Raw genomic sequence first — 21,482 nt, 5'->3', positions numbered from 1 at the left:
GAAGGTCAAACTGCAACAGAGATCATAGGAAGAGAAGGTCAAACTACAACAGAGATCATAGGAAGAGAGAAGGTCAAACTGCAACAGAGATCATAGGAAGAGAGAAGGTCAAACTGCAACAGAGATCATAGGAAGAGAGAAGGTCAAACTACAACAGAGATCATAGGAAGAGAGAAGGTCAAACTACAACAGAGATCATAGGAAGAGAAGGTCAAACTACAATAGAGATCATAGGAAGAGAGAAGGTCAAACTACAACAAAGATCATAGGAAGAGAAGGTCAAACTACAACAGAGATCATAGGAAGAGAGAAGGTCAAACTGCAACAGAGATCACAGGAAGAGAAGGTCAAACTACAACAGAGATCATAGGAAGAGAGAAGGTCAAACTACAACAGAGATCATAGGAAGAGAGAAGGTCAAACTACAACAGAGATCATAGGAAGAGAGAAGGTCAAACTACAACAGAGATCATAGGAAGAGAAGGTCAAACTACAATAGAGATCATAGGAAGAGAGAAGGTCAAACTACAACAGAGATCATAGGAAGAGAAGGTCAAACTGCAACAGAGATCATAGGAAGAGAGAAGGTCAAACTGCAACAGAGATCATAGGAAGAGAGAAGGTCAAACTACAACAGAGATCATAGGAAGAGAAGGTCAAACTACAACAGAGATCATAGGAAGAGAGAAGGTCAAACTGCAACAGAGATCATAGGAAGAGAAGGTCAAACTACAACAGAGATCATAGGAAGAGAGAAGGTCAAACTGCAACAGAGATCATAGGAAGAGAGAAGGTCAAACTGCAACAGAGATCATAGGAAGAGAGAAGGTCAAACTACAACAGAGATCATAGGAAGAGAGAAGGTCAAACTACAACAGAGATCATAGGAAGAGAAGGTCAAACTACAACAGAGATCATAGGAAGAGAGAAGGTTAAACTACAACAGAGATCATAGGAAGAGAAGGTCAAACTGCAACAGAGATCATAGGAAGAGAGAAGGTCAAGCTGCAACAGAGATCATAGAAAGAGAGAAGGTCAAACTACAACAGAGATCATAGGAAGAGAAGGTCAAACTACAACAGAGATCATAGGAAGAGAGAAGGTCAAACTGCAACAGAGATCACAGGAAGAGAGAAGGTCAAACTACAACAGAGATCATAGGAAGAGAGAAGGTCAAACTACAACAGAGATCATAGGAAGAGAAGGTCAAACTACAACAGAGATCATAGGAAGAGAGAAGGTGAAACTACAACAGAGATCATAGGAAGAGAGAAGGTCAAACTACAACAGAGATCATAGGAAGAGAGAAGGTCAAACTACAACAGAGATCATAGGAAGAGAGAAGGTCAAACTACAACAGAGATCATAGGAAGAGAGAAGGTCAAACTACAACAGAGATCATAGGAAGAGAGAAGGTGAAACTACAACAGAGATCATAGGAAGAGAGAAGGTCAAACTACAACAGAGATCATAGGAAGAGAGAAGGTCAAACTACAACAGAGATCATAGGAAGAGAGAAGGTCAAACTACAACAGAGATCATAGGAAGAGAGAAGGTCAAACTACAACAGAGATCATAGGAAGAGAGAAGCTCAAACTACAACAGAGATCATAGGAAGAGAGAAGGTCAAACTACAACAGAGATCATAGGAAGAGAGAAGGTCAAACTACAACAGAGATCACAGGAAGAGAGAAGGTCAAACTACAACAGAGATCATAGGAAGAGAGAAGGTGAAACTACAACAGAGATCATAGGAAGAGAGAAGGTGAAACTACAACAGAGATCATAGGAAGAGAGAAGGTCAAACTACAACAGAGATCATAGGAAGAGAAGGTCAAACTACAACAGAGATCATAGGAAGAGAGAAGGTCAAACTACAACAGAGATCATAGGAAGAGAGAAGGTCAAACTACAACAGAGATCATAGGAAGAGAGAAGGTGAAACTACAACAGAGATCATAGGAAGAGAGAAGGTCAAACTACAACAGAGATCATAGGAAGAGAGAAGGTCAAACTACAACAGAGATCATAGGAAGAGAAGGTCAAACTACAATAGAGATCATAGGAAGAGAGAAGGTCAAACTACAACAGAGATCATAGGAAGAGAGAAGGTCAAACTGCAACAGAGATCATAGGAAGAGAGAAGGTCAAACTACAACAGAGATCATAGGAAGAGAGAAGGTGAAACTACAACAGAGATCATAGGAAGAGAGAAGGTCAAACTACAACAGAGATCATAGGAAGAGAAGGTCAAACTACAACAGAGATCATAGGAAGAGAGAAGGTCAAACTGCAACAGAGATCACAGGAAGAGAGAAGGTCAAACTACAATAGAGATCATAGGAAGAGAGAAGGTCAAACTGCAACAGAGATCATAGGAAGAGAAGGTCAAACTACAACAGAGATCATAGGAAGAGAGAAGGTCAAACTACAACAGAGATCATAGGAAGAGAGAAGGTCAAACTACAACAGAGATCATAGGAAGAGAGAAGGTCAAACTGCAACAGAGATCATAGGAAGAGAGAAGGTCAAACTACAACAGAGATCATAGGAAGAGAGAAGGTCAAACTACAACAGAGATCATAGGAAGAGAGAAGGTCAAACTACAACAGAGATCATAGGAAGAGAGAAGGTCAAACTACAACAGAGATCATAGGAAGAGAGAAGGTCAAACTACAACAGAGATCATAGGAAGAGAGAAGGTCAAACTACAACAGAGATCATAGGAAGAGAGAAGGTCAAACTACAACAGAGATCATAGGAAGAGAAGGTCAAACTGCAACAGAGATCATAGGAAGAGAGAAGGTCAAAAACTGCAACAGAGATCATAGGAAGAGAGAAGGTCAAACTACAACAGAGATCATAGGAAGAGAGAAGGTCAAACTACAATAGAGATCATAGGAAGAGAGAAGGTCAAACTACAACAGAGATCATAGGAAGAGAGAAGGTCAAACTACAATAGAGATCATAGAGGAAGAGAGAAGGTGAAACTACAACAGAGATCATAGGAAGAGAGAAGGTGAAACTACAACAGAGAGAGCACATCACAAAGGTCCATAACCGCTGTACATTTCAAACCTTGAATATGTTGTACAGCGGTAAGGATCTTGTTTTGTGTTTTACATGTAGAATAATAAAGTTATATTTGTAATGTTACTTTGCATTCGGAAAGTATTCAGAACCCTTGACTTTTTACATTACAGCCTTATTCTAACATGTTCTAAATAGAACAAATTCCTCATCAGTCTCCACACGATATCCCAAAATGACAAAGTGAAAGCAGGTTTTAAGACATTTTTGCAAATGAATTAAATATTATAAACAAAAAGTATTCAGAGCCTTTGCTATGAGCTCAGGTGCATCCTGTTTCCATTGATCATCCTTGAGATGTTTCTACAACTTGATTGGAGTCCACTTGTGTTAATTCAATTGATTGGATATGACTTGGAAAGGCACACACCTGTCTATATAAAGGTACCACAGTTGACAGTGCATGTCAGAGCAATAACCAAGCAATGAGTTTGAAGGAATTGTCTGTAGAGCTCCGGGACTGGATTGTGTCGAGGCACAGATCGGGGGAAGGGTACCAAAACATTTCTGCAGGATTGAAGATCCCCAAGAACACAGTAGTCTCCATCATTGTTAAATGGAAGAAGTTTGGAACCACCAAGACTCTTCCTAGAGCTGGCCACCCGTCCAAACTGAGCAATCGGGGGAGAAGGGCCTTGGTCAGAGGCTACAGTAACTACAAGAACCTGATGGTCACTCTGACAGAGCTCTAGAGTTCATCTGTGGAGATGGGAGAACCTTCCAGAAGGACAACCATCTCTGCAGCACTCCACCAATCAGGCCTTTATGGTAGTGGCCAGATGGAAGCCACTCCTCAGAAAAAGGCACATGAGTTTTCCAAAAGGCACCTTAAGACTCTCAGACCATGAGAAACAAAATTCTCTGGTCCGATGAAACCAAGATTGAACATGGTGGTGGCAGCATCATGCTGTGGAGATGTTTTTCAGCGACAGGGCCTGGGAGACTAGTTAGAATCGAGGGAAAGATGAACAGAGCAAAGTACAGAGAGATCCTTGATGAAAACCTGCTCCAGATCGCTCAGGACTTCAGACTGGGACGAAGGTTGACCTTCCTACAGGACAACAACTCCAAGCACACAGCGAAGACAATGCAGGAGAAGCTTCGGGACAATTCTCTGAATGTCCTTGAGTGTCCCAGCCAGAGCCCGGACTTGAATCCAATCGAACATCTCTGGAGAGACCTGAAAATAGCTGTGCAGCGACGCTCCCCATCCAACCTGACAGAGCTTGAAAGGATCTGCAGAGAATAATGGGAGAAGCTCCCCAAATACAGGTGTGCTAAGCGTTTAGCGACATACCCAAGAAGACTCAAGGCTGTAATCGCTGTCAAAGCTGCTTCAACAAAATACTGAGTAAATGGTCTGAATACTTATGTAAATTTAAGATGAGTTTTTAAAATTTGTAATACATTTGTAAAAATGTCTAAAAACCTGTTTTTGCTTTGTAGGGTATTGTGATGTCATTATGGGGTATTGTGATGTCATTACGGGGTATTGTGATGTCATTATGGGGTATTGTGATGTCATTATGGGGTATTGTGTGTAAATTGATGAGGGGCAGGAAAAAAGGTCATCCATTTTATAATAACATTATGTGGATAAAGTCAAGAGGTCTGAATACTCTCTGAATGCACCGTATACCAACTCAGTCTGTGACGATCGGTTACTTTTGAACAACAGCCCTTAAAAAGTGTATTCGTAAGGAGGAACTGTGACGGACCTCTAAAGTAGCGTTGAATTCATGGTATAGATCAGCGTCCTCCGCTGCCTCCGCCAGTCTCTTGACAGACTTCATCTTCCTACCCAGCATGCCCTCCATCTCCTCAGCAAACTTCTTCACCAGTTCCTCTCCGTCCACCTCCTCCATCTTCACCGTGGGCTCAATGTCTTTGTATTTCTGGAGAAGAAAGGGTTAAATACCCTTCATAAACATGTTTAGGTAACCAACGGTCCCTGATATCAGGTGAACTGTCAGATTTGATTGTCTTTCAGGAATCAGGTGTTTTCAAGTCTGTAAATGAATCCACTTCCACAAGGGAGCTGTCATAAGAGACACATGTAACGTATTGTATGACAACAATCAGAGAAGAGTTGGATCTATTGGATTGGCTAGAGAACATAGAGCTTATCTCTAAATAGAACCTTGACAAACCGCTATCTGACTCTGTTGTCTCAGCTGGTGACTATTCAACAGCTGTTGGTGGATTACACTAGTCTGTTAATCATCTCCTGTTGTTTTTACCACAGTCAGTCTTTGACAATGGTGTTAAAACCTTTTTGGGATAGGGGGCAGCATTTTCACTTTTGGATGAATAGTGGTGCCCAGAGTGAACTGCCTCCGACTCTGTCCCAGGTGCTAATATATGCATATTATTATTAGTATTGGATGGAAAACACTCTGACGTTTCTAAAACTGTTTGTATGATGTCTGTGAGTATAACAGAACTCATATGGCAGGCGAAAACCTGAGAAAAAGCCAACCAGGAAGTGGGACATCTGAGGTTTGTAGTTTTTCAAAGCTTGGCCTACCGAATACACATTGCGATATGGATTAGGTTGCACTTCCTAGGGCTTCCACTAGATGTCAACCGTCTTTAGAAACTGGTTTGAGGATTCTACTATAAAGGAGGGGCTCATGAGACCTCTTTGAGTCAGTGGTCTGGCAGAGAGCCTCGGTCTCATGACGCGCTCTCCCGACAGAGTTACCTCTTGTTCCAGTGCTTTTCTGAAGGCAAAGGAATTCTCCGGTTGGAACATTATTGATGTTTTATGTTAAAAACATCCTAACGATTGATTCCATACATCGTTTGACATGTTTCTAAAGGACTGTAACAGACCTTTTCGAGTTTTCGTCTGGATGAAGTGCCTGCGCCTCATTAAGATGGATTACTGGGCTGAACACACTAACAACAAGGGGCTATTTGGACATAAATTACAGACTTTATGGAACAAATCAGTCATTTATTGTTGACCTGGGATTCCTGGGAGTGCCTTCTGATGAAGATCAAAGGTAAGTGAATATTTATGGTGTTGTTTCTAACTTTGTTGATTCCAAAATGGCGGATATTCCTCTGGCTGTTTTGGGTTCTGAGCGCCATTCTCAGATTATGCTTTTTCCATTAAAAAAAAAATGAAATCTGACACAGCGGTTGCATTAAGGAGAAGTCTATCTTTAATTCTGTGAATAACACTTGTATCTTTTATCACCGTTTGTTATAAGTATTTCTGCAAAATCACCCGATGTTTTGGAATCAAAACATTACTGCACGTAAGGCGCCAATGTAAACTGAGATTTTTGGATATAAATATGCACATTATCGAACAAAACATACATGTATTGTGTAACATGATGTCCTATGAGTGTCATCTGATGAAGATCATCAAAGGCATCGAGGCATTCAGTTACTTTTCAATTAAAAGTTAGAATGGGCAAAACGAGTGACCTAAGGGACTTTGAGCGTGGTATGATTGTCAGTGCCAGGCGTGCCGGTTCCAGTATCTCAGAAATGGCCAGCCTGATCCAGGAGTGAATAGCATCCTAGGCTGGATCACTGGATCAGAGGGCAGGAGGGAATAGAACCCCAGGCTGGATCACTGGATCAGAGGGAATAGTACCCAAGGCTGGATCACTGGATCAGAGGACAGGAGGGAATAGAACCCCAGGCTGGATCACTGGATCAGAGGACAGGAGGGAATAGAACCCCAGGCTGGATCACTGGATCAGAGGGAATAGTACCCCAGGCTGGATCACTGGATCAGAGGGAATAGTACCCCAGGCTGCATCACTGGATCAGAGGACAGGAGGGAATAGTACCCCAGGCTGGATCACTGGATCAGAGGACAGGAGGGAATATACCCCCAGGCTGGATCACTGGATCAGAGGGAAGAGTACCCCAGGCTGGATCACTGGATCAGAGGGAATAGAACCCCAGGCTGGATCACTGGATCAGAGGGAATAGAACCCCAGGCTGGATCACTGGATCAGAGGGAATAGTACCCCAGGCTGGATCACTGGATCAGAGGGATTAGAACCCCAGGCTGGATCACTGGATCAGAGGACAGGAGGGAATAGAACCCCAGGCTGGATCACTGGATCAGAGGACAGGAGGGAATAGACCCCCAGGCTGGATCACTGGATCAGAGGACAGGAGGGAATAGAACCCCAGGCTGGATCACTGGATCAGAGGACAGGAGGGAATAGACCCCCAGGCTGGATCACTGGATCAGAGGGCAGGAGGGAGATGACAAGGGGACACTCACAGAAAGCTTCAGGCCTCCAGTCTTTAGTAAATCAAATCAAGTCAAATTGTATTTGTCACATGCGCCAAATACAACAATTGTAGACCTTACATTGAAATGCTTACTTACAAGCCCTTAACCAACAATGCAGTTTTAAGAAAATACAAAAAAAGTAAGAGATAATAACAACAAATAATTAAATAGCAGCAGTAAATATCAATAGTGGGGCAATATACAGGGGGTACCGGTACAGAGTCAATGTGTCAATGTGCGGGGTCATGGGTGTCGAGGTAATTGTGGTAATTATGTACATGGAGGTAGAGTTATTAAAGTGGCTATACATAGATAACGACAGAGAGTAGCAGCAGCGTGGGGGGGAGGGGCAATGCAAAAGCCTGGGTAGCCATTTGATTAGCTGTTCAGGAGTCTTATGGCTTGGGGGTAGAAGCTGTTTAGAAGCCTCTTGGACCTACACTTGGCGCTCCGGTACCGCTTGCCGTGCGGGAGCAGAGAGAACAGTCTATGACTAGGGTGGCTGACCATTTTTAGGGCCTTCCTCTGACACTGCCTGGTATAGAAGTCCTGGATGTCGTACTACCCTCTGTAGTGCCTTGCGGAGGCCGAGCAGTTGCCATGCCAGGCAGTGATGCAACCCTTCAGGATGCTCTCGATGGTGCAGCTGTAAAACATTTTGAGGATATGAGGACCCATGTCAAATCTTTTCATTCTCCTGAGGGGGAATAGGTTTTGTCGTGCCCTCTTCACGACTGTCTTGGTGTGCTTGGACCATTTTCATTTGTTGGTGATGTGGACGACAAGGAACTTGAAGCATTCAACCTGCTCCACTACAGCCCCGTCGATGAGAATGGGGGCGTGCTCGGTCTTCCTTTTCCTGTAGTCCACAATCATCTCCTTTGTCTTGATCACATTGAGGGAGAGGTTGTTGTCCTTGCATCACACGGTCAGGTCTCTGACCTCCTGCCTATAGGCTGTCTCATCATTGTCGGTGATCAGGCCTACAATGGTTGTGTCATCAGCAAAATGAATGATGGAGTTGTAGTCGTGCCTGACCATGCAGTCATGAGTGAACAGGGAGTACAGGAGGGGACTGAGCACGCACCCCTGAGGGGCCCCCGTGTTGAGGATCAGCGTGGAGGATGTGTTGTTGCCTACCCTCACCACCTGGGTGCGGATCGTTAGGAAGTCCAGGATCCAGTTGCAAAGGGAGGTCTTTAGTCGGTCACAACTTGCAGACTTGTTTACGTGTTGCTGTGCGTTTTGTTGCCAACCTTACCTTACTACCTGACAACTTTATGTTTTTTACTTTTTAATTACAGTTTATATTTTGGGTTTTTCCCCTCACTCAACTTTTCTCATTCAACTTTTTCACTCCGGACGCTTTATCTGTACATGGTTCGTCAGGACCTCCAACAGCCGAAGCTAAGTAGTAACATTAACATGATGCCTTCTAATTGCAGTCGCTGTACTCATAATATACAGGAGAACGATCGCCTTACGGCGAGGCTAGCTGTGCTGCAAGCCCAGCTTCAGACTCAATCGTTAGGCAAGGGTAATTTCAGTGTAGGAAAGGATGAAACTGCGTCTGTGCCACTAGTAAGTAGAGATAGTAACGTTAGTAAATCCCCTCGCACGGTTCCCGCAGCCGGACAACTTTCTCATAGCTTCTGGAGGGAAATGCTGTAGGAATGCTCAACCGGTGTCGCTCATTCAGCCGACAGAAACTTTCAATCGGTTTTCCCCATTAAGCAGCGAGTCGGAGTCTGAGGCCGAGCCTTCTCTTGTCTATACTTCTCCCGTTACGGGATCTGAGACGCTGAAGCTTCCCACCATTAGCTCTGACAAATTGAAAACCCTAGTCATTGGCGACTCCATTACCCGCAGTATTAGACTTAAAACTAATCATCCAGTGATCGTACACTGTTTACCAGGGGGCAGGGCTACCGACGTTAAGGCTAATCTGAAGATGGTGCTGGCTAAAGCTAAAACTGGTGAGTGTAGAGATATTGTTATCCACGTCGGCACCAACGATGTTAGGATGAAACAGTCAGAGGTCACCAAGCGCAACATAGCTTCAGCGTGTAAATCAGCTAGAAAGATGTGTCGGCATCGAGAAATTGTCTCTGGCACCCTCCCAGTTAGGGGGAGTGATGAGCTCTACAGCAGAGTCTCACAACTCAATCGCTGGTTGAAAACTGTTTTCTGCCCCTCCCAAAATATATAATGTAGAAAATTGGCCCTCTTTCTGGGACTCACCCACAAACAGGACCAAGCCTGGCCTGCTGAGGAGTGACGGACTCCATCCTAGCTGGAGGGGTGGTCTCATCTTATCCTACCAACATAGACAGGGCTCTATCTCCTCTAGCTCCACAATTAAATAGGGTGCAGGCCAGGCAGCAGGCTGTTAGCCAGCCTGCCAGCTTAGTGGAGTCTGCCACTAGCACAGTCAGTGTAGTCAGCTCAGCTATCCCCGTTGAGACCATGTCTGTGCCTCGACCTAGGTTGGGCAAAAATAAACATGGCGGTCTCTGTTGATGCTTGTTCTAGGTCCCAAGATGCTTGTTCTAGGTCCCAAGAAACAAAGAGATCTTCTGTTGAATCTGACAATTAATCTTGATGGTTGTACAGTCGTCTCAAATAAAACTGTGAAGGACCTCGGCGTTACTCTGGACCCTGATCTCTCTTTGACAAACATATCAAGACTGAAAAGCTTTTTCCCATCTACGTAACGCAAAAATCAGAAACTTTCTGTCCAAAAATAATGCAGAAAAATGTATCCATGCTTTTGTTACTTCTAGGTTAGACTACTGCAATGCTCTACTTTCCGGCTACCCGGATAAAGCACTAAATAAACTTCAGTTAGTGCTAAATACGGCTGCTAGAATCCTGACTAGAACCAAAAAAATGTATCATATTACTCCAGTGCTAGCCTCCCTACACTTGCTTCCTGTTAAGGCAAGGGCTGATTTCAAGATTTTACTGCTGACCTACAAAGCATTACTCGGGCTTGCTCCTATCTATCTTTCCGATTTGGTCCTGCCGTACATACCTACACATACGCTACGGTCACAAGACGCAGGCCTCCTAATTGTCTCTAGAATTTCTAAGCAAACAGCTGGAGGCAGGGCTTTCTCCTATAGAGCTCCATTTTTATGGAATGGTCTGCCTACCCATATGAGAGACGCAGACGACTCGGTCTCAACCTTTAAGTCTTTACTGAAGACTCATCTCTTCAGTGGGTCATAGGATTGAGTGTAGTCTGGCCCAGGAGTGTGAAGGTGAACGGAAAGGCTCTGGAGCAACGAACCGCCCTTGCTGTCTATGCCTGGCCAGTTCCCCTCTCTCCACTGGGATTCTCTGCCTCTAACCCTGTTACAGGGGCTGAGTCACTTGCTTACTGGTGCTCTTTCATGCCGTCCCTAGGAGGGGTGCGTCACTTGAGTGGGTTGAGTCACTGACGTGATCTTCCTGTCTGGGTTGGTGCTCCCCCTTGGGTTGTGCCGTGGCGGAGATCTTTGTGGGCTATACTTGGCCTTGTCTCAGGATGGTAAGTTGGTGGTTGAAGATATCCCTCTAGTGGTGTGGGGGATGTGCTTTGGCAAAGTGGGTGGGGTTATATCCTTCCTGTTTGGCCCTGTCCGGGGGTATCATCGGATGGGGCCACAGCGTCTCCCGACCCCTCCTGTCTCAGCCTCCAGTATTTATGCTGAGGTAGTTTATGTGTCGGGGGGCTAGGGTCAGTCTGTTATATCTGGAGTATTTCTCCTGTCTTATCCGGTGTCCTGTGTGAATTTAAGTATGCTCTCTCTTATTCTCTCTTTTTTTCTCTCACTAGGACCATGCCTCAGGACTACCTGGCATGATGACTCCTTGCTGTCCCCAGTCCACCTGGCCGTGCTGCTGATCCAGTTTCAACTGTTCTGCCTGCGGCTATGGAACCCTGACCTGTTCACCGGACGTGCTACCTGTCCCAGACCTGCTGTTTTCAACTCTCTAGAGACAGCAGGAGCGGTAGAGATACTCTTAATGATCGGCTATGAAAAGCCAACTGACATTTACTCCTGAGGTGCTGACTTGCTGCACCCTCAACAACTACTGTGATTATTATTATTTGACCATGCTGGTCATTTATGAACATTTGAACATCTTGGCCATGTTCTGTTATAATCTCCACCCGGCACAGCCAGAAGAGGACTGGCCACCCCTCATAGCCTGGTTCCTCTCTAGGTTTCTTCCTAGGTTTTGGCCTACACCTGCATTGCTTGCGGTTTGGGGTTTTAGGCTGGGTTTCTGTACAGCACTTTGAGATATCAGCTGATGTAAGAAGGGCTATATAAATACATTTGATTTTGATCTGATTTAGTCCCAGGGTCCTTAGATTAGTGATGAGCTGTGAGGGCACTATGGTGTTGAACGCTGAGCTGTAGCCAATGAACAGCATTCTCACATAGGTGTTCCTTTTGTCCAGGTGGGAAAGGGCAGTGTGGAGTGCATCATCTGTCGATCTGTTGGTGTGGTATGCAAATTGGAGTGGGTCTAGGGTTTCTGGGATAATGGTGTTGATGTGAGCCATGACCAGCCTTTCAAAGCATTTTATGGCTACAGACGTGAGAGTCAGTAGTCATTTAGGCAGGTTACCTTAGTGTTCTTGGGCACAGGGACTATGGTGGTCTGCTTGAAACATGTTGGTATTACAGACAGGGAGAGGTAGAAAATGTCAGTGAAGATACCGGCCAGTTGGTCAGTGCATGCTCGGAGTACACGTCCTGGTAATCCGTCTGGCCCAGGGGCCTTGTGAAAGTTGACCTGTTTAAAAGTCTTACTCACATTGGCTGCGGAGATCGTGATCATACAGTCGTCCGGAACAGCTGATGCTCTCATGCACGTTTCAGTGTTAGTTGCCTCAAAGCGAGCATATAAGTTATTTTGCTTGTCTGGTGGCTCGTGCCACTGGGCAGCTCTCGGCCCTGCTTCCCTTTGTAGTCTGTAATAGTTTGCAAGCCCTGGACGAGCGTCGGAGCCGGTGTAGTACGATTCAATCTTAGTCCTGTATTGAAGCTTTGCCTGTTTGATGGTTCGTCGGGAAGGCATCGTGGGATTTCTTAGAAGCTTCCGTGTTAGAGTCCCGCTCCTTGAAAGCGGCAGCTCTACCCTTTAGCTCAGTGCGGATGTTGCCTGTAATCCATGGCTTCTGGTTGGGGTATGTACGTACAGTCACTGTGGGAATGACGACCTCGATGCACTTATTGATAAAGCCAGTGACTAATGTGGTGTACTCCTTAGTGCCATGGTAAGAATAGTATAAAGCTAAGGCAGGCCCTAAGGCTTAAGCAGGCGCGTGTGGAGGAAGTAGCGGAAATTGTACCGTATATTGATTGTAGAAGAGTTCCATTCCAAAGTAACCAGGAAGGAAAAGCACAGAAACCTACCAGACAATGATAAAAGGTCCCAGGGCGTCCCATGTTATCGTAACCTGTCTTGTACAAACACCATAAACATAAATGCAGCCTCTTTATGGTCAAAAGAGGGCATCATAGAAGCAGGGGCTGAGAGAGCAGCACAGATCCTCCCCCGCAACGGAAATGAAAAGCAAATGTTGCTTCCCAAGCAACCAACCACCCACCCAACCAATCAAGAAACACAACCCCAATCAGCTAACTATCAGGTGAAGTCATGTGTGAAGATGCAGCCGTCTTTACCATGAAAAATGAGTTTAGCATTGATCGGTTTATGATGAAGATGAGGATGTTTATGATGAAGATTATGATGTTTATGATGAAGATGATGATGTTTATGATGAAGGTGATGATGTTTAGGATGAAGATGAGGATGTTTATGATGAAGATGATGATGTTTATGATGAAGATGATGATGTTTATGATGAAGATGAGGATGTTTATAATGAAGATTATGATGTGTATGATGAAGATGAGGATGTTTATGATGAAGATGAGGATGTTTATGATGAAGATGAGGATGTTTATGAAGATTATGATGTGTATCATGAAGATGAGGATGTTTATGATGAAGATTATGATGTGTATGATGAAGATTATGATGTTTATGATGAAGATGAGGATGTTTATGATGAAGATTATGTTTATGATGAAGATGTTTATGATGAAGATTATGATGTTTATGATGAAGATGAGGATGTTTATGATGAAGATTATGATGTGTATGATGAAGATTATGATGTTTATGATGAAGATGGGGATGTTTATGATGAAGATGAGGACGTTTATGATGAAGATTATAATGTTTATGATGAAGATGATGATGAAGATGATGTTTATGATGAAGATGTAGCAAAAAAAACTCATTAAGTGAATGTTTTAACTTAACTGGCGAGTGTAGAGATATTGATTCACAGTGATCTTTTCCAAAGCTAACGAGAATAACATGTACTGTATGAACGATGTGGTGTAGGAGAAATCTACTCATTATCAAGCTCTAACAAGCTGCATCATATGGTGTATTATGAGGTTGCGCTCTAAAAAATGTGCTACGCAGCTAAAAATCTGGTACAATGTGTTTTGTACATGAACCCTGTCAAATAAACAAACAACAACACACGGACTGAGGCAGGAAAGGTAGAGCGGGGGGGAGGGGCCAGGAAAGGTAGAGCGGGGGGGAGGGGCCAGGAAAGGTAGAGCGGGGGGGAGGGGCCAGGAAAGGTAGAGCGGGGGGGGAGGGGCCAGGAAGGGTAGAGCGGGGGGGAGGGGCCAGGAAAGGTAGAGCGGGGGGGGCGGGGCCAGGAAAGGTAGAGCGGGGGAGAGGGGCCAGGAAAGGTAGAGCGGGGGGGAGGGGCCAGGAAAGGTAGAGCGGGGGGGAGGGGCCAGGAAAGGTAGAGCGGGGGGGAGGGGCCAGGAAAGGTAGAGCGGGGGGGAGGGGCCAGGAAAGGTAGAGCGGGGGGAGGGGCCAGGAAAGGTAGAGCAGGGGGAGAGGGGCCAGGAAAGGTAGAGCGGGGGAGGGGCCAGGAAAGGTAGAGCGGGGGGGGCGGGGCCAGGAAAGGTAGAGCGGGGGGGGCGGGGCCAGGAAAGGTAGAGCGGGGGGGGCGGGGCCAGGAAAGGTAGAGCGGGGGAGAGGGGCCAGGAAAGGTAGAGCGGGGGGGAGGGGCCAGGAAAGGTAGAGCGGTGGGGAGGGGCCAGGAAAGGTAGAGCAGGGGGGAGGGGCCAGGAAAGGTAGAGCAGGGGGGGAGGTGCCAGGAAAGGTAGAGCAGGGGGGGAGGGGCCAGGAAAGGTAGAGCAGGGGGGGAGGGGCCAGGAAAGGTAGAGCAGGGGGGGAGGGGCCAGGAAAGGTAGAGCAGGGGGGGAGGGGCCAGGAAAGGTAGAGCGGGGGGGAGGGGCCAGGAAAGGTAGAGTGTGGGGGAGGGGCCAGGAAAGGTAGAGCAGGGGGGAGGGGCCAGGAAAGGTAGAGCAGGGGGGAGGGGCCAGGAAAGATAGAGCAGGGGGGAGGGGCCAGGAAAGGTAGAGCAGGGGGGGAGGGGCCAGGAAATGTAGAGCAGGGGGGAGGGACCAGGAAAGGTAGAGCAGGGGGGAGGGGCCAGAAAAGGTAGCGCAGGGGGGGAGGGGCCAGGAAAGGTAGAGCAGGGGGGGAGGGGCCAGGAAAGGTAGAGCGGGGGGAGGGGCCAGGAAAGGTAGAGCAGGGGGGAGGGGCCAGGAAAGGTAGAGCGGGGGGGAGGGGCCAGGAAAGGTAGAGCGGGGGGGAGGGGCCAGGAAAGGTAGAGCAGGGGAGGAGGCGCCAGGAAAGAGGAAGCCTAAAGTCTATTCAAGCACTAGAGCCTTTCCCGTCTGTCACTAAAATACTGTTATGATTGTCTGTGCTGTTCTCTGACTCTATGGAGGAGGAATTGTGTTCCTATCAAACTAAGCTGTCAGCCAGGTCGTCCAGGGTTAATCCAGGAGGTTGGTCCCACACGGCACCCTATTCCCTATGCAGTGCACTACTTTTGACCAGAACTCTATGGGCCCCGGTCAAAAGTAGTGCACTTCATAGGGAGTAGGGTGTCCCAAATAGTCATCTGGGACACAATCCGGACATTATTCTGTCCCCAAATGACAGATATAGACAAAGAAACTGCAGATAGGCACACACACACACACACACACACACACACACACACACACACACACACACACACACACACACACACACACACACACACACACACACACACACACACACACACACACACACACACACACACACACACACACACACACACACAGAGAGAGAGAGACCTGGAGAGAAGGGGAGAAAGAAAAGGCAATAACCAAACATCCAATATTTGATGAGCTCTGACAGAACAGCCTACTGTCAACACAACCACAGTGGCTTTATAAAAGCTGACAGAGCAGCCTACTGTCAACACAACCACAGTGGCTTTATAAAAGCTGACAGAACAGCCTACTGTCAACACAACCACAGTGGCTTTATAAAAGCTGACAGAACAGCCTACTGTCAACACAACCACAGTGGCTTTATAAAAGCTGACAGAGCAGCCTACTGTCAACACAACCACAGTGGCTTTATAAAAGCTGACAGAACAGCCTACTGTCAACACAACCACAGTGGCTTTATAAAAGCTGACAGAACAGCCTACTGTCAACACAACCACAGTGGCTTTATAAAAGCTGACAGAACAGCCTACTGTCAACACAACCACAGTGGCTTTATAAAAGCTGACAGAACAGCCTACTGTCAACACAACCACAGTGACTTTATAAAAGCTGACAGAACAGCCTACTGTCAACACAACCACAGTGGCTTTATAAAAGCTGACAGAGCAGCCTACTGTCAACACAACCACAATGGCTTTATAAACACTGACAGAACAGCCTACTGTCAACACAACCACAGTGGCTTTATAAAAGCTGACAGAGCAGCCTACTGTCAACACAACCACAGTGACTTTATAAGATGCTTACAGAGCAGCCTACTGTCAACACAACCACAGTGACTTAATAAGACACATTATATTCCCCAGTATAATGCTAATAAGACACATTATATTCCCCAGTATAATGCTAATAAGACACATTATATTCCCCAGTATAATGTTAATTAATAAGACACATTATATTCCCCAATATAATGCTAATAAGACACATTATATTCCCCAGCATAATGCTAATAAGACACATTATATTCCCCCGCATAATGCTAATAAGACACATTATATTCCCCCGCATAATGCTAATAAGACACATTATATTCCCCAGCATAATGCTAATAAGACACATTATATTCCCCAGCATAATGCTAATAAGATACATTATATTCCCCAGTATAATGCTAATAAGACACAATATATTCCCCAGTATAATGTTAATTAATAAGACACATTATATTCCCCAATATAATGCTAATAAGACACATTATATTCCCCAGCATAATGCTAATAAGACACATTATGTTCCCCCGCATAATGCTAATAAGACACATTATATTCCCCGCATAATGCTAATAAGACACATTATATTCCCCAGCATAATGCTAATAAGACACATTATATTCCCCAGCATAATGCTAATAAGACACATTATATTCCCCAGCATAATGCTAATAAGACACATTATATTCCCCAGCATAATGCTAATAAGACACATTATATTCCCCAGCATAATGCTAATAAGACACATTATATTCCCCAGTATAATGCTAATAAGTCACATTATATTCCCCAGCATAATGCTAATAAGACACATTATATTCCCCAGCATAATGCTAATAAGACACATTATATTCCCCCGCATAATGCTAATAAGACACATTATATTCCCCAGCATAATGTAACATCTGAAAAGCTTAAGCACGTGTTTTTTTATTCCATCCAGTCAGATCATTGTCTTCAACATGAGCTCAGAGACTAGGGAGGGGGACTGCACGTGTGTATGTCTGCATGTATTAGACCAGACAGATGTTGCAGGTCCTGCTGGGTAGTCTTCAGGGTCGCTTGGGAACAGAGAGCATGTGCTTATTACTGAGAAGTGCTGGGACTCACACCTAGGATGGTAATTACACACACACACACACACATACACACACACACACACACACACCATCAGCACCTACAAGGGCTGTCCTCTCCTCACGACTCACACCGTGAACAGGAAACAGAGCAGAACTTATGTAAAGGAAATCTGACATAGGAAAGACAAGCACCAACTCTAAACCCATATATCACAGCATTAATGGGCAACATCGCTGAAATAAGAGATATAAACAAAAAGATAGACAGAAACACACTCATATGACAAGGAGGCTAATCCAATCTATCTATATGTTTTATCAACTGATTAGACAGTCGTGGTACGGTGGCCCTGTTAGGACACCCTCAGGCTCCAGCCTCACCTCTGAGGGTGAGAATTTCCTCAAAGGTACACCGTACTATGGTTCCATGTACTGGTTCTGGTTCCTATTAAATAGCCTACGGTATGTGAGAGGGTCGTTTTACAGTAGTGTGTAATTCCAGTGGCCGGCATTTCAGTTATGTAGTCTTCACTGTACAGTAAGGCTGCTTCCGATTGGTACACGGAGGAAGGGTTCCCTAACCCCTCCCCTCACAGCCTAAAACCATTGTGATGTCGTATAGTCCAGATTAACCCTGTAAATCCACATTCTGGAATCATCTCTCCATCGATCTCTATCCTTCTTCCTCCTCCCTCTGCCTCTCTTTCCTAGTCTCTTTCTTCTTACACGCTTCTCAAACACAAATACAGTCTCCATTCAACATCCACAAATACAGTCTCCATTCAACATCCACAAATACAGTCTCCATTCAACATCCACAAATACAGTCTCCATTCAACATCCACAAATACAGTCTCCATTCAACATCCACAAATACAGTCTCCATTCAACAAACACAGTCTCCATTCAACATCCACAAACACAGTCTCCATTCAACATCCACAAATACAGTCTCCATTCAACATCCACAAACACAGTCTCCATTCAACATCCACAAATACAGTCTCCATTCAACAAACACAGTCTCCATTCAACATCCACAAACACAGTCTCCATTCAACATCCACAAACACAGTCTCCATTCAACATCCACAAACACAGTCTCCATTCAACATCCACAAACACAGTCTCCATTCAACATCCACAAACACAGTCTCCATTCAACATCCACAAACACAGTCTCCATTCAACATCCACAAACACAGTCTCCATTCAACATCCACAAACACAGTCTCCATTCAACATCCACAAACACAGTCTCCATTCAACATCCACAAACACAGTCTCCATTCAACATCCACAAATACAGTCTCCATTCAACATCCACAAATACAGTCTCCATTCAACAAACACAGTCTCCATTCAACATCCACAAATACAGTCTCCATTCAACAAACACAGTCTCCATTCAACATCCACAAATACAGTCTCCATTCAACAAACACAGTCTCCATTCAACATCCACAAATACAGTCTCCATTCAACAAACACAGTCTCCATTCAACATCCACAAATACAGTCTCCATTCAACAAACACAGTCTCCATTCAACAAACACAAATACAGTCTCCATTCAACAAACACAGTCTCCATTCAACAAACACAAATACAGTCTCCATTCAACAAACACAAATACAGTCTCCATTCAACAAACACAGTCTCCATTCAACAAACACAAATACAGTCTCCATTCAACAAACACAGTCTCCATCCACAAACACAGTCTCAATTCAACATCCACAAACACAGTCTCCATTCAACAAACACAGTCTCCATCCACAAACACAGTCTCAATTCAACATCCACAAACACAGTCTACATTCAACACCCACAAACACAGTCTCCATTCAACAAACACAGTCTCCATTCAACAAACACAGTCTCCATTCAACAAACACAGTCTCCATCCACAAACACAGTCTCCATTCAACAAACACAGTCTCCATCCACAAACACAGTCTCAATTCAACATCCACAAACACAGTCTCCATTCAACAAACACAGTCTCCATCCACAAACACAGTCTCCATTCAACATCCACAAACACAGTCTCCATTCAACATCCACACACACAGTCTCCATTCAACAAACACAGTCTCCATCCACAAACACAGTCTCAATTCAACATCCACAAACACAGTCTCCATTCAACAAACACAGTCTCCATTCAACAAACACAGTCTCCATTCAACATCCACAAACACAGTCTCCATCCACAAACACAGTCTCCATTCAACACCCACAAACACAGTCTCCATTCAACAAACACAAACACAGTCTCCATTCAACATCCACAAACACAGTCTCCATTCAATATCCACACACACAGTCTCCATCCACAAACACAGTCTCCATTCAACATCCACAAACACAGTCTCCATTCAACAAACACAGTCTCCATTCAACAAACAGTCTCCATTCAACATCCACAGTCTCCATTCAACAAACACAGTCTCCATTCAACAAACACAGTCTCCATTCAACATCCACAGTCTCCATTCAACAAACACAGTCTCCATCCACAAACACAGTCTCAATTCAACATCCACAAACACAGTCTCCATTCAACATCCACAGTCTCCATTCAACAAACACAGTCTCCATTCAACATCCACAAACAGCAGTGATCATACAAATTGTTATCTTGCTGCCCTTCTCTCTTTGATTGGGCTGAGCTCACCCTGCAGGGAAGCCCCTCCACACACACACAAACAGAGAAACCCAGGCTACCTAAGTATGATTCTCAATCAGAGACAACTAATGACACCTGCCTCTGATTGAGAATCATACTAGGCCGAAACATAGAAATCCCCAAATCATAGAAAAACAAACATAGACTGCCCACCCCAACTCACGCCCTGACCATACTAACTAAATACAAAACAAAGGAAATAAAGGTCAGAACGTGACCCACACACACACACACACACACACACACACACACACACACACACACACACACACACACACACACACACACACACACACACACACACACACACACACACACACACACACACACACAGTTCACCCATGTCTAAATCAGAGGAGGTTTCTGTGGGTCACCTTTTGGAGCAGCAGAGCACCAGAGTATTTTGTTGAAAGACCAATAATTTGTTTTCCATAAGAGACGGCCCATTGCTGAACCCTGAAAAACAGAAAGGAAATACAGGAAATCAGTGTAAGCTTTGTAAAAACCCAAATACAATTCAAGTACAATTGGCCCAATAGAAGAGCTCAGTTTACTGTCAATTCATTCTAGTAGTCCATGGCAACAGCACCTGCCTGGTTCTTCAGAATTCATTTATTCAAAACACAACTAGTTTCCTCTCTAGGTTCCCTCCTAGGTTCCTGCATTTTAGGGAGTGTTTCCTAGCCTCTGCTTGGCTTGCTCTTTGGGGTTTTCGGCTGGGGATCTGTAAAGAAACTGCTGATGAAACAAAAGAGCTTAACAGAAGACATTTGATTGATGAATTGAGCTTCTCTCTGATTCATGGCATTGGGTCATAGACATTTCCTAATGAGCTCACAATATCGCATGTGTTATATTAGCTACTTAACTGTACTGGAGCAACAATTGTTTTGTTCTGGTATACTTACAACAGATGGTTCTTGGAAATGAATTTATTTTCATTAGATTGGTGGGGCCACAAGGTACTTTATATATATATATATGTGTATGTGTATGTGTGTGTGTGTGTGTGTGTGTGTGTGTGTGTGTGTGTGTGTGTGTGTGTGTGTGTGTGTGTGTGTGTGACTAAACCACCAGCGCGTACTGGGGGTTAGAGAGGTGAGCTGGGGAACAGATGGAGTTAGAGAGGTGAGCTGGGGAACAGATGGGGTTAGAGAGGTGAGCTTGGGAACAGATGGAGTTAGAGAGGTGAGCTGGGGAACAGATGGGGGTTAGAGAGGTGAGCTGGGGGACAGATGGGGGTTAGAGAGGTGAGCTGGGGAACAGATGGGGGTTAGAGAGGTGAGCTGGGGGACAGATGGGGGTTAGAAAGGTGAGCTGGGGAACAGATGGCGTTAGAGAGGTGAGATGGGGGTTAGAGAGGTGAGCTGGGGAACAGATGGGAGTTAGAGAGGTGAGATGGGGAACAGATGGGGGTTAGAGAGGTGAGCTGGGGCACAGATGGGGGTTAGAGAGGTGAGCTGGGGAAAAG

At 45.0% G+C, this 21,482-nt stretch overlaps 1 protein-coding gene across 1 annotated transcript in view; it reads right to left on the bottom strand.

The window, feature by feature from the left end:
* Window positions 1-21,482, bottom strand: part of LOC118942985 (calcium voltage-gated channel auxiliary subunit alpha2delta 4a) — a 244,532-nt gene that overhangs the window by 210,081 nt on the left and 12,969 nt on the right. The window contains exons 2-3 of the mRNA XM_090213389.1: window positions 20,386-20,467; window positions 4,809-4,985 (exon numbers count right to left, since the gene is read on the bottom strand). Of these exons, the coding sequence (XP_090069515.1) occupies window positions 4,809-4,985; window positions 20,386-20,467 (259 nt within the window). The remainder of the gene's footprint in view (window positions 1-4,808; window positions 4,986-20,385; window positions 20,468-21,482) is intronic.

Source organism: Oncorhynchus mykiss, chromosome 21 (assembly GCF_057628025.1).
Source record: "Oncorhynchus mykiss isolate SJ-2025 chromosome 21, ASM5762802v1, whole genome shotgun sequence".
Lineage (NCBI taxonomy): Eukaryota > Metazoa > Chordata > Actinopteri > Salmoniformes > Salmonidae > Oncorhynchus > Oncorhynchus mykiss.
Note: the sequence above shows the minus strand (reverse complement) of the source record. Positions and strands in the feature narration are given on the sequence as shown.